Consider the following 12,007-nt stretch of genomic DNA (forward strand, 5'->3'; position numbering starts at 1 on the left):
ATCGGGCGCTGGTCAGACCACAGTTGGAGTACTGCGTGCAATTCTGGGCGCCGCACTTCAAGAGGGATGCGGATAACCTGGAGAGGGTCCAGAGAAGGGCCACTTGTATGGTTAAGGGCCTGCAGACCAAGCCCTACGAGGAGAGACTAGAGAAACTGGATCTTTTCAGCCTCCGCAAGAGAAGGTTGAGAGGCGACCTTGTGGCTGCCTATAAGTTCATCACGGGGGCACAGAAGGGAATTGGTGAGGTTTTATTCACCAAGGCGCCCCCGGGGTTTACAAGAAATAATGGCCACAAGCTAGCAGAGAGCAGATTTAGATTGGACCTTAGGAAGAACTTCTTCACAGTTCGAGTGGCCAAGGTCTGGAACGGGCTCCCAAGGGAGGTGGTGCTCTCCCCTACCCTGGGGGTCTTCAAGAGGAGGTTAGATGAGCACCTAGCTGGGGTCATCTAGACCCAGCACTCTTTCCTGCTTATGCAGGGGGTCGGACTCGATGATCTATTGAGGTCCCTTCCGACCCTAACATCTATGAATCTATGAATCTAATGCACATTAAAGCACACACGTAGACACACCCCTAGGGAATCTCCTGAGGTCCCTTCCAACCCTAATTTTCTATGAGTGTATTATCTACAAGCCCCAGACTAAGCCATCTCAGCCCAGTGTCTGTCTGAAGAATGTCTTGCCTAAGACAGACTGAGTCTAGGAACTCAGTTGTGCTTTTCAGCAATGAAAATTGACCTGTTTTTGTGGAGAGCAGAAAAACAGTGATTTCAAAGGCATCAGTGACATTTTCCATTTAGTTCAGCACTTCCAGCCATGATGGAGCGCTCACAGGACTCAAAGCAAGGTCTGCTACTTTGGGCATGGACAGACATTGCTCCAAAAAGAGCGGTACAGATGTACTTAGTTGTGCTTTAAAAAATAATCCTGGGGGGAAAGGGGGGAAGAAACAAAAAGGAAACACTGAAATAGATATTGCTTGGTGGGTCTCAGTTTTATATTGATATTCTAGTTCCCCGTTTAAGTGATTTTGTTCTTGTCGCTCACTTTTCTCTTGCTGCCCTCCTGTTTTGTAAGGTATTCTAGTGTCTTGCTCTAAGCTGCCCTGAGCCTTTGCTGGGAAAGGTGGCATGGTGATGATTGGCTTTTTATAAATACACCTGGAAGAGAGAACATCTTCGTATAACCAAAGAGCTGCCATAAAGAAGAGGAAGGACACCTTTTCTTCCTTCCTGAAGAGGGTATTATATAAAATCACTAGTTTTAAATTGCAGCAAAGTAGACTTAGATTCAGAGAAAAAAAGAAACATCCTTCCTGGTTCAGCTTTGAGGCTGTGGTACAGACTGCCCAGGGAAGTGGTGGAGCTCCTGCATGGCGTTCATGGGGATAAGCATTTATCCAGGATGATTTTGGACTATCATTCCTGAATCTGTGTAGGGGACTGGACCAGATGACCCTTGAGATCCATTCTTGTCCTTCAATCTAAGATCCTAGGATTTGTTAATGGTCGCTAAGTTCCACATCTGATGATCAAAGCAGTAGTTCCAGAGGCATGAATTTGGGGCACTGCCTTCAGTGTTGACTTAGGGAAGATGCTAGGCACTGAACCAAGACCATATGTGGATGATCACTGAAGGCATGACTACACATGTGTTTTAATGCACATTAGCCTTTTTTAATGTGCATTAAAGCTTCATTTAAAAAGTGCTATTTAGTTAATGCACATTAAAATAAGCTAATGTGCATTAAGGTTGACTTAAAGTCATGCTCTTTAGTTAATGCATATTAAGGCAGAAAAATATGCATTTTCTTAGTACGTCACAATGGATGACGCCTATACACAAGCATGGAGTCTGCGTAGAGGCTACTTGGACATGGTGTAATTCCACCACATCAGAGCAGACTTGATTAATCGAGTCTGCTGGAGCGCAGCAATTACCACGCTCCAGTAGCTTCCTGCGTCTCATGTATCTGTGTCCCCACAATTCAAAATGGCAGCGGGGCACTTGAACTAACGCTTGTCAAACTTTAGTTCAAGCACTCCCACTGCCATTTTGAAGTGCAGGGATGCTGATACATGAGATGGAGTGGCACTTTAATTAGAGCAGCTGTCAGAGCTTCTAAAATTAAAGCGCCACCCCTTCCATCCACCCCTGGAGCACATGTAAAAGTGCCAAACAAGGTACTGGATTTCATGCACATTAACTAAAGCGTGTTAATGCATGTGTAGATGTGCCCTCAGGAGTCTTTCTTCTAAGATCTGAGCCAATCCAACCCTGTTTCACTGAAACTGGATCTTGCAAAGAAAATTAAGTGAATATGAGAAAATCCTTAGAAAACTAAGAAGAAGGAAGTGAGGTTGCACCGTCAATTGAAGAGATTACCTCACGTGGAGATTGTGCATAATCCAGGCATGACCCATATACAAAATCAAAACTTTGACTTGCCTTAAATAAGGTTGAAGTTATATAGGAGGGCAATGGAGATTAGTACATCTAAAGTGGAAGCATAATTTGCACTGCCGATGGTGACAACATTAGGGTGCTCAGGTAACCTACATCCCAGAATACTGAGAAAAATTAGAGGTGATAGCATAGGATTTTCAGTAGCCATTCAGTTTGGGGGTTTTCGCTTCTTGGCATGTCTATACATCCCTTTTGGGGTGCAGAAGAGATTGACCTCAGCTCACCTGAAGCACCTTATGCTCCCACCTTGTTGTAATTATTTTTTGGTAGCTCAAAAAGCAGGAGAGACAAGAAGGAGGCATATTGAGAGACTCCACTCAAGGAAGCTTCTTGTTCAAGTTCTTCAAGGTAAACCAGGAGCCAGTCTCTCCCCAGCCTCAAAGCCACTGAGAAAGGAACTGGCTACAGAATGGTTGCAACAGGGAAACAGGGAGTTTTTGGCAGACTTCATGTGCTTGGATGTGTCATGCACACACTGCAGGAGTAGGGTGAGGTTGGAAGAAACTCCACCTCAGGCCCTGAGCTTTAGGGGTGCTCCCAGGTACATACTGGATAGCTATCAGCAGATAAACCCAGGAGTTTTTAATGTGGGTGGTTGTAATGGATGGCCTTATATGGTAGATTGCAGAAGGCATACACATTCCTGTAGATACACCCTGTGACTGGAGAATTGCAAATCTAGTGTTTATATTAAAAAGGTGAACAGAAGAGTCCCAGAAAATGGCACAGCTATTAGCATGACATCAATATCACTCAAGGTCTTAGAAGCGATGTGAAGGAAAGAATAATTAAGGGCATGGAAAGTAAACAGAAAATGAGACACGTAAAATGGTTTTATTCAAGGAAGATCATGTCAGACAAACCTCATGTCATTCTGTGACAGGATATCTGATTGTTCATATGAGGGCAATGCAATAGATTTAAAATTGATTAAACTCATGGAGAAATATTAACAACAGTGGGAAGGACAGGGACTGTAAGGTGGCTGAGGAGTTGACCTAAGGGCTGAGGAGTTGACCAAAAGAGTTGACCTAAGGAGTTGATCTAAAAAGCTGACCTAATACTATAAAGTGAAAAAGGATTTTACGTAAGGAGTTGGCCTAAAACTGTAAGATGCATAAGGGGTTGACCAAAGGGGAGACTCCAATAGGGTACATCGAAAAGGGGGTTATCAGAACTGAGACAGGTTCTGGGGCTGTTGCTCAGGAGTCAGTCTTGAGACCAATCCTGTTTAATATTGTTTTCATTATTGACTTTGTTGAAAGAAACAGCTGTGTACTTGTGACATAGATGACAAGGTTGGGCGGTATTGCCAATACTGAGGAGGACAGGATTGTCACACACAAAGAATTAGTTAACCTAAAAATTGTATGAAACCAAATAGTACTACATGCACGGTCAGGCATTCAGGGACTAACGCTAAGAACAGTTGATGTAGAGCGGTGGCTCATAGACTGAAGACGTTGTAGTGATCAATTGTAAGGTGGCTATGACTTGCCATGGTGGTGAGACCATTAAAAAGGCCAATTGCATTTCAGGGTGCAATTCTTCTAGGTTGGGTATTTTTAGAGGTAGTGGAGATGGATGAGGCACTGGTAAGACATCATGTGTATACTGTGTACAGTCCTAATCACCTCTGTTAAAAGATATTAACAGTGGTTGTGTTCAATATCTTCATTAATGATGTGGAAGATGGAATGGATGGCACCCTGAGCAAGTTTGCAGATGACATCAAACTGGGAGGGGGTAGTAGGTATACTAGGTAGGGTAGTGCAGGTTTCACAGAGACCTACACATATTGGAGGATTAGGCCAAAAGAAATCTCATGAGGTTCAACAAGGACAAGTGCAGAATCCTGCACTTAGGAGAGAACAATCCCATGCACTGGTACAGGCTGGGGGCGACTGGCTGGGCAGCAGCTCCGCAGAAAAGGACTTTGCGGGGTCAGTGGACAATATGAGCCAACAGGGTGCCCTTATTGCCAAGAAGGCTACAGCATACTGGTCTGCATTAGAAAGAGTGCTCCCCGCTGATCAAGGGAAGTTATTCTTCTCCTCTATTTGGCACTGGTGAGGCCTGTGTCCAGTTTTGGGCCCTCCACTACAAAAAGGATGTGGACACATTGGAGAGAGTCCAGCAGGGAGAAGGAAAATGGTTCAAGAGCTGGGGCACAGGACTTGTGAGGAGAGGCTGAGGTTACTGGGCTGATTTAGTCTGCAGAAGAGAAGATCGAGGGGGACTGAATAGCAGCCTTCAACTCCCTGCAGGGAGTTGCAAAGGGGATGGAGCTGGGCTGTTTTCAGTGGGGACAGATGACAGGACCAGGAGCAATGAGTTCAAGCTGCAGCAAGGGAAGTTGAGGTTGGATATTAAGAAAAGCTTTCTCACTAGGCAGCTGTTAAAGCACTGGGACAGCCTCCCCAGAGACGTGGTGGAGTCTCCATCCTTGGAGGTGTTTAAGACCCAGCACAACAAAGCCTTGGCTGGGATGATGTAGTTGGGACTTGTCCTGCTTTGAGCAGGGGGGTTGGACTAGATGTAACCTCCTGAGCTCCCTTCAACTCTCATTTTCTATGATTCTAATATAAACTGGAACAGGTACAAAGAAGGGCATGACTGTGGGATATGGGGTCTCTCTAATGACCAAAACTTAAAAGAGCTAGGCTTGTTTAGCTTAACAAAACAGAGGTTGAGAGGGGTTAGGATTGTTCTTGGTAAGTACATGTTGCAGGGTAAATTTAAGGGAAGGAGAAGACTACTGATACAATTCAGACAGGAAACTAGAAAACGTCTAATGATCTGAGGAATTAAGTTCTCAAATAGCCTTCCAAAGAAAGAAGGTTGTAGGGGCAAGGGGCCTACAGCTCTTTAAGATGGACTGGGATACATTCATGGAAGGGATACATATCTTCTTGGAGTAGATTTTAAAGCATGTGAGTTGTGTGGCGGGCCAGTAGGGGGAGCTTCTGCGTTGAGCCTCCCACCTCACTGCGCCCGTCCACCTTCCAGACTCCACGTGACCCTCCAGGGGCACCTAAGCCCTGGCAGACCCCCTTTCGAGCCCCACCGCAGAGTCCGGGAGTAATGTGTGCTGCCACCACCCCGAGAAGGGACTGTCTGGGTCCTGTGTCCTTGGGGAAACACAGGCCTAGTAGTCCTATGGGTACTTGACCCAATACAAGAACTTGGGGCGCTTCCCCAAGTCAGGGGCCAAAAAGGATAGTCTCCCTTAGTCTGCATACCCAAGGGGCCTCCTAGGCATAATTAAACCCACCTCTCAATAAGTCTACCACACCAGTCACAAAGGAGAACTTTATTGGTTACAAAGGGTAGGATTAAACTAGGGTACAGGTCAGGGCAATATCAGAGAAATCCCATAGAGCAAACTCCTGTGGCTGGCGTAGCCTTTGATCTCGCATCTGAGTTACTGCAAGCCGTACATCTAGCTGGATCTCAGGTAGCTTACACAAGTATCATCTGGAGGCAGTTGGAGATTCCCTCTGGAGGCAGGCAGTTCCTTGATCATGAGTTTTGAGAGATAGAGAAAGTTTTAGATGGTACAGCCCTTCTTTGTTCCTGAGTATCCCTCATGGCTGCTGCCCCTTCTCCCAGGAAGTCCTTAACTTATATAGCCCTTGTGACCTCATTTATCTGGTTGGTCCAATGGAGGCCAGCACCTGTTGGCTGTCAGCCAACCAATTTGAAATACATCACTAGTTGCCGGGCAGACTCTAGCCCACCAGGAAGGAAGCCCCTCACCCAGGTATGTGATGCCAGTCAGGTAGGCAGAGAGAGCAGGTTTCCCCCCTTCCTCAGGAATGTATCCAGCTCAGGTTACCTAAAGAGAGCGGGTAAGGATGTGTCTCTCTGCTGGGCCCATCCTTATCAAATTGTCACAGAGCAGAGACCTCGGGGAGAGACAAAGGTGGCTTTCTGCCACAAGTTGAGGCTCCAAGTATTTGGTATCTCCATAAGGGGGTTGAAGAGAAACTTAATAATGACTTGCGTGTGCAGGAGGTGTCTGGGAGTGCAGGACATCATATCTTCACTGACCATGATGATGGGATCTGGTGCTAGGTGTGGAAGCACCAGAGATTGCTCCCTATCGCTAGGGGCTGGAATTTGCCCTTCTGATTTTTTAGCATAGTGCTCTAACTACCATGCCACAAGCCAGGCACTCTCCAGGTACCTTTCCAGTGCTCCTTTGGAAGTTTAGGCACTACCCTTGGGTTTAATAATCATTGGATAAAACACAGTGCATTATTTTCTTTGGCATTGGGAGCAGGGGGCCATGCCAGAACCCAAGGCCTGCTCGTCTCCAGGCTAGGAGCCACCTCACTAAATCACACACCCTCTATCTCACTTGTTTCTTTCTCTCCCCTCATAGCTCCCTCTTGGCACTGTGGGGTGAGGAGGGAATCGTTTTTAAAGTTTCTCAATTTACTGCTTACTAGTAGGGAGGAATTGGTTCAGACTTTGAAGGTGGAAGACAACTTGGTTGACAGGGGTGATTAGACAGACAGTACAGATAGAGACAATATGCCTTAAGCTGGGAGTTAGACTTCAAAGGTCTCTTCTAGCCCTATTTTTCTATGTTTTTATGGAGTCAAAGTTAGATTGCCTTCAGGGAAATGTGCTGTAGACTATGGGGTTTTATTTCAATATTTCTGTGTTCACTGTGTTCATGTTGTGATCATGTTGCATGCCTCAGTTTCCCTGTAAAGCTGGTACCTGGAGAAAGGAGAATTAATAGAGTTTCTGCTCGGTCCCTGCTGTTAAGAGAGCATGGGATTTGACCAGATGGACCTCCAGCATCAACACAGACTTGAATAGCTTCATGGGACCCACGCAGCTCCAGGGAAGCTGGCGGGATCAGCGTGACAGTGGACAATACAGGGTGAACAAGCAGAGTGCTGGGGTCTGTCTGAGAAGAGAGACCATCTGAGCAGCTTTGGGGCTTGTGGCTGGGTGGACGGGAGAGAGAACAGCTGAGATGACTTGGAAGTGCACAGGGCTGGGTGAGATACTTAGCCCTTTGGATGGGACAGAGGACCTCTGGCCTTTGCCCCAGTAAATGCTGCATTGAAGAGGAGCTGCCTTTTTTTTCCTGTGGAGAACTTCAGGGTGCTCAGAGGTCGGGGGGTCCTGAGCTAACATGTCCTGTGACAAAATGGTAACCCTATAGACACTATGTTAGGGCCAGCAGGGGAGAGAGAAGTGAGAGGGAATATGCCAGGTACATAAATGTCGGTGAGTGGAGGGAAGCACTGAGAAGTCAGAGGCAGGTGGGACATAGGAGGCAGACGGATGGCATGAGGAGAAACAGGTTAAGAGGAGCTACAGATGTGAGAGGCCCTTGGAGTTATAGATTAATTGGATCAGCAGAGACCTGGAGGGTCATCTAGTCCAACCCCGGCACTGATGCAGGATGCAATGCTCCTAACCCCTTCTAGACAGATGCCTCTTCTCGGACTCTTCCAAGGAAGGCGATTCCTCCCCCTCTCGGGGCAGCTGCATCCATTGTGCTGCTGCTCTGACAGTCAGAAATGGTACCCTTCTCGTTAGGAAGGTTATTGGAGCTGTAGGGAGTGTTGGGACAGGAGGTTGTTGAGGGGGCCGGCGTCGGGATGTACCAAGGATGTAGCTTCCAGCACTTCCACGATGCTGCCATGAAGCTGGCAGTGAAGGGGCCATCATGGACGCACAATGCATATTTATCAAGTTACAGTGTTTACTGCATAGCACAATGTATGAGAACGTGCTCAGAAGGAGGCCTCAACAATCCTCAGACCTTCTTAGTCTGTTGCCCACCTTTAAAACTGCAGCAAAGTCTTTGAGGTGGGGGTATTTTTCTGCAGTGGGTGCCTAGCACATAGTCAATAATGGCATAACGCCGGGTGCAGGAGCTGTGAGCCGTCCAGAGCCTTTGGCACACAGCGTAGTTGTTCCAGTTCAAGGCAGAAAGGGCATGGGAGCAGGTTGCCTTGTGGGTTGCCTGCAGGTGGGTTTTGCTTCTTCCCAAATACAACCCAGTCTTTAAGCTGCCAACAGCTGTTCTCCTCCAAGCTTGCTTCCACCTTTCTTGCTTATGCCTCTGGCAGCTTTTTAATGCTCTTAATGGCACACTCCCTGCCTAGCCAACTGCCCCATAGCTGGGCTGTCCCAATAGGGCTGACTGTTCCTCTTGAAGGGACAAGCTGTCCCATTACAGGGAACTCCTATACACTGGGCAGCACAGTAATTGATGGAGAATATTAAGGGCCACCCACCTTGTTCCTTTCTCCCACAGACAGCTTCATTTCCCTGTCTGAACCCTTCATGAACATATCTATCTGTGGCTCCTACAACTGTAGCATCTCCTTACTTGGGAGGAATGGAATAAAATATTCCATGCATGCTCCCAAGACATTTCTCTTATCATTAGAAACATGGGATAGAAACTCGGTCCTTAATATTTTTTAACCATTTTCTTGCCATAGCTGAAAAGGCTGTACACCTTGTCATAGATTTCCTTGGTTTTCACCCCATAGACCAGTGGGTTCACCATGGGGAGTACCAGGAGATAGAGGCTGGCCAGGAGGATATGAATGTAAGGTGGGACATTTCGGCCAATCCGGTGAGTCAGGGAAGTGAAGAGGGCAGGTGTGTATGTGACCAGGATGGTGCAAGCATGGGCTACACAAGTGCCCAAAGCCTTGGCACGGGCCTCACTTGAGGAAAGTCTGAAGACCGCTTGGAGAATGACTATGTAGGAAGTGGCGATGAGTATCACATCCAGCACTACCACAAATAGTGCCACACAGATGCCATAGATCTGGTTGATAGTGATATCTGCACAAGCCAACTTCACCACAGCCATGTGCTCGCAGTAAGTGTGTGCAATGATTTTCCGGGAGCAGTAGGGCAGCCTTTTGATGAGGGCAGGGCCGGGAATCACCAGGATCACTCCCCGGGCTGCTGCAGCCAGTCCCATCTTAACAATAGCCGCGTTGTTCAAGATAGTTGCATACTGGAGCGGGTAGCAGATGGCCACATAGCGGTCAAAGGCCATAGCCAACAGGATGGCAGACTCAATGATGCAGAAAGCATGGATGAAATACATCTGCACCAGGCAGGCAGTGAAGCTGATTTCTTGGGAGTCCTGCCAGAAGATGCTGAGCATTTTGGGTATGGCAGACGTGGTAATGACCAGGTCATTCATGGCCAGCATGGAAAGGAAAAGGTACATGGGTTTGTGAAGGCTCGTCTCTGTCTTAATGATGAAGAGAATGGTGCAGTTCCCCACCAGCGTGATGATGTACATGAGGCAGAACGGGATGGCGATCCAGCGGTGAAAGGCTTCCAGCCCGGGGATGCCAATAAGGATGAAGGAGACCTGGCCGAGGTCTGTGTCATTGTAAGTCATCCAGGGGCTCGGCTGAGCACGTGTTTCAGTTCCCTGCATCTGGGCACACGGACCTGCACACAACACACAACAGGGAAGGAGAAACTGCTGCCTGTCTTGAGAAACAGCTCAGCAGTGAGATGGGTCAGGGTGGGGAACACCCTCTAAAGGAGCCCCACTGCCCAAGATATTTAAGAGCAGGCTGGACAAAGCCCCAGAGAAACAACCTTGCACCAGCTGCTTAGGAACAGACCAGATAAACCCTTATTAGACTTTTCCATTTCAAACCTCCATGCTTCCATGGGAATGTATTAAAGAAGGCTTGGACACGCTCAGCTCAGTCCCCTCAGTCACACACTGGTGGCTCAAGGATCTCTTGCCCCTCAGACAATACAAGGAGTTTTAATTTTCTTTTTTACTTTTCACTTGTGAGAGAGGAAAAATGTCCCCTCCTGCTCTTAAACATGTTTTATATGGATGAAAAGGTCCCATCATCGAACCCAATACGCTGTTGTTTCATAGAACAGATCCTTCTGGAGCAATAATCATACACTCATTGGGTTGGCAGGGACCTGAAGGGTCATCTAGACCAGCCCCTCTACAGATGCAGCATGTGCTGTTCCTAAACCATCCCAGAAAAATGTTCATCCAAACAGGTGTCCCGAAGCCCGTGGAGATGCCAGTCATATTCATGAAGAATGTTTCCTATGATTATACCCCTCTTTCCAGAAGATTTCAGTGGTTCAATAGCAGTTATACCCATGCTCCCATGTGAGACAGGCCAGTACGAGTATTTTTTATTGTGCGGGTGGAAAATCTGGGGAATAGAAATACAGCTCTTCTGAGCTGAACACCAGGACCTTACCCACAAGACCATCCAATTTAGTCATTTCTCTGTGTTGGCTGAATATTGTTTGTCACAGAAGGCAAATATGGCATAAGAATAAAGCAAGGCAAAAGAAGAAAAAAATCACCAAGGTGACTGGACTCCTCAATGGCCATTCCCTTATCTTTTCTCAGTGAATGGCCACATGCTTTTCCTTCAGGGAAGGGCACATCCCAGCATACTGTGACTATGCCTACCTCGTAGTATATACAAGTGAAATATATGCAAGTGAAATACAGCCTTGGCCTTGCAGTGATCGGGCAGCAAGGAATCCAGGCTGTTCTGCTTTGCCTCCTGCATATCAAGCAACAGCATAGATTTTGGGTGGCGTGACTCGGAAAGTATCATGATGCCCCTTTAAAAATCCATGGGGCATCCACACCTGAATACTTTGCCCAGGTCTGGTCCCCACAACTCAGAAAGTAGACAGAAGATCTAAAGAAAGTGCAGAGAAGGGCAATATGGATAATTACCGGTACAGAGGGGCTTCCATATGAAGAGAGGGATTTATTTTTGACTTTCTCTCAATACAAGAATGAGGGGTCACATGAAACTAGTAGTAGTAAGTGTAAAACGAACACAAGGCAGGTCTTTTTTACACAGCGTAGCATTAAAGTTGCCACCAGATGCGGTGGAAACTGAGAGTTTAGCCACCTTCACCTTCATGATTGGACACATGCTTGGAGGAAAGGGACCAGCACACAATGCTTGACACCCCCATGTCACCGCAGCCTCTCATCTTTTGGTGCTGATGCTACCTAGATCCAATTGACCTCAAACTGTGCTGAAACCATCCCTGTGACATCAGGAAGCCACAGCCCTGGTGGCAAATATTATAACCAGAAGGAGAGAGTTTTAAAAGCAGCCCTATGAAGGCAATAGCATGGGACTGGGAGGCAGAACAGGCTGGTTCAGGAGTTCCTCCTTTGGATCATATTCTCAGGGCCTGTCAGTGGCCTCACCAAGGTTGGAGAGGGCAATAAAGGAAGGATGTTCTAGGCTTGGAGAAACATTGCAGCCCACCTCCCATCCCACTTGAACACGAGCATCCTCAGAAGCTATTTCGTAGTTGACTGTCTCTTAAACACGGGAGCAATACCAGTGTCACCTCAAGCTGGGGACAGGGCCACTGCTAGGGACTCTCCCAAATCACATGTATGGATTCCACCTATAAAGAGCCAGCTAATATGGGAAAGATTGATACCCAGCCTCTTAAAACACGCTTTTGGTGATCCAGCTCCTCCCTGATGAAAACATAACACCCTT

General features: G+C 47.1%; 2 protein-coding genes across 3 annotated transcripts in view; one reads left to right on the forward strand and one right to left on the reverse strand.

The window, feature by feature from the left end:
* LOC106739793 (olfactory receptor 52A1) overlaps positions 1 to 12,007 on the forward strand; it is a 52,794-nt gene that overhangs the window by 18,057 nt on the left and 22,730 nt on the right. The window lies entirely within an intron of this gene.
* LOC132250353 (olfactory receptor 52K1-like) lies at positions 8,920 to 9,910 on the reverse strand. Its single transcript, XM_059727081.1, has one exon. The coding sequence runs from the start codon at positions 9,874 to 9,876 to the stop codon at positions 8,920 to 8,922; it is 957 nt and encodes a 318-aa protein (XP_059583064.1). The 5' UTR covers positions 9,877 to 9,910.

The sequence above is a fragment of the Alligator mississippiensis genome, chromosome 1, assembly GCF_030867095.1.
Source record: "Alligator mississippiensis isolate rAllMis1 chromosome 1, rAllMis1, whole genome shotgun sequence".
Taxonomy (NCBI): domain Eukaryota; kingdom Metazoa; phylum Chordata; order Crocodylia; family Alligatoridae; genus Alligator; species Alligator mississippiensis.

Excerpts from the sequence above, each read along its gene's own strand:
- LOC132250353 (XM_059727081.1), bottom strand. The coding sequence starts at position 9,876 with ATGACTTACAATGACACAGACCTCGGCCAGGTCTCCTTCATCCTTATT.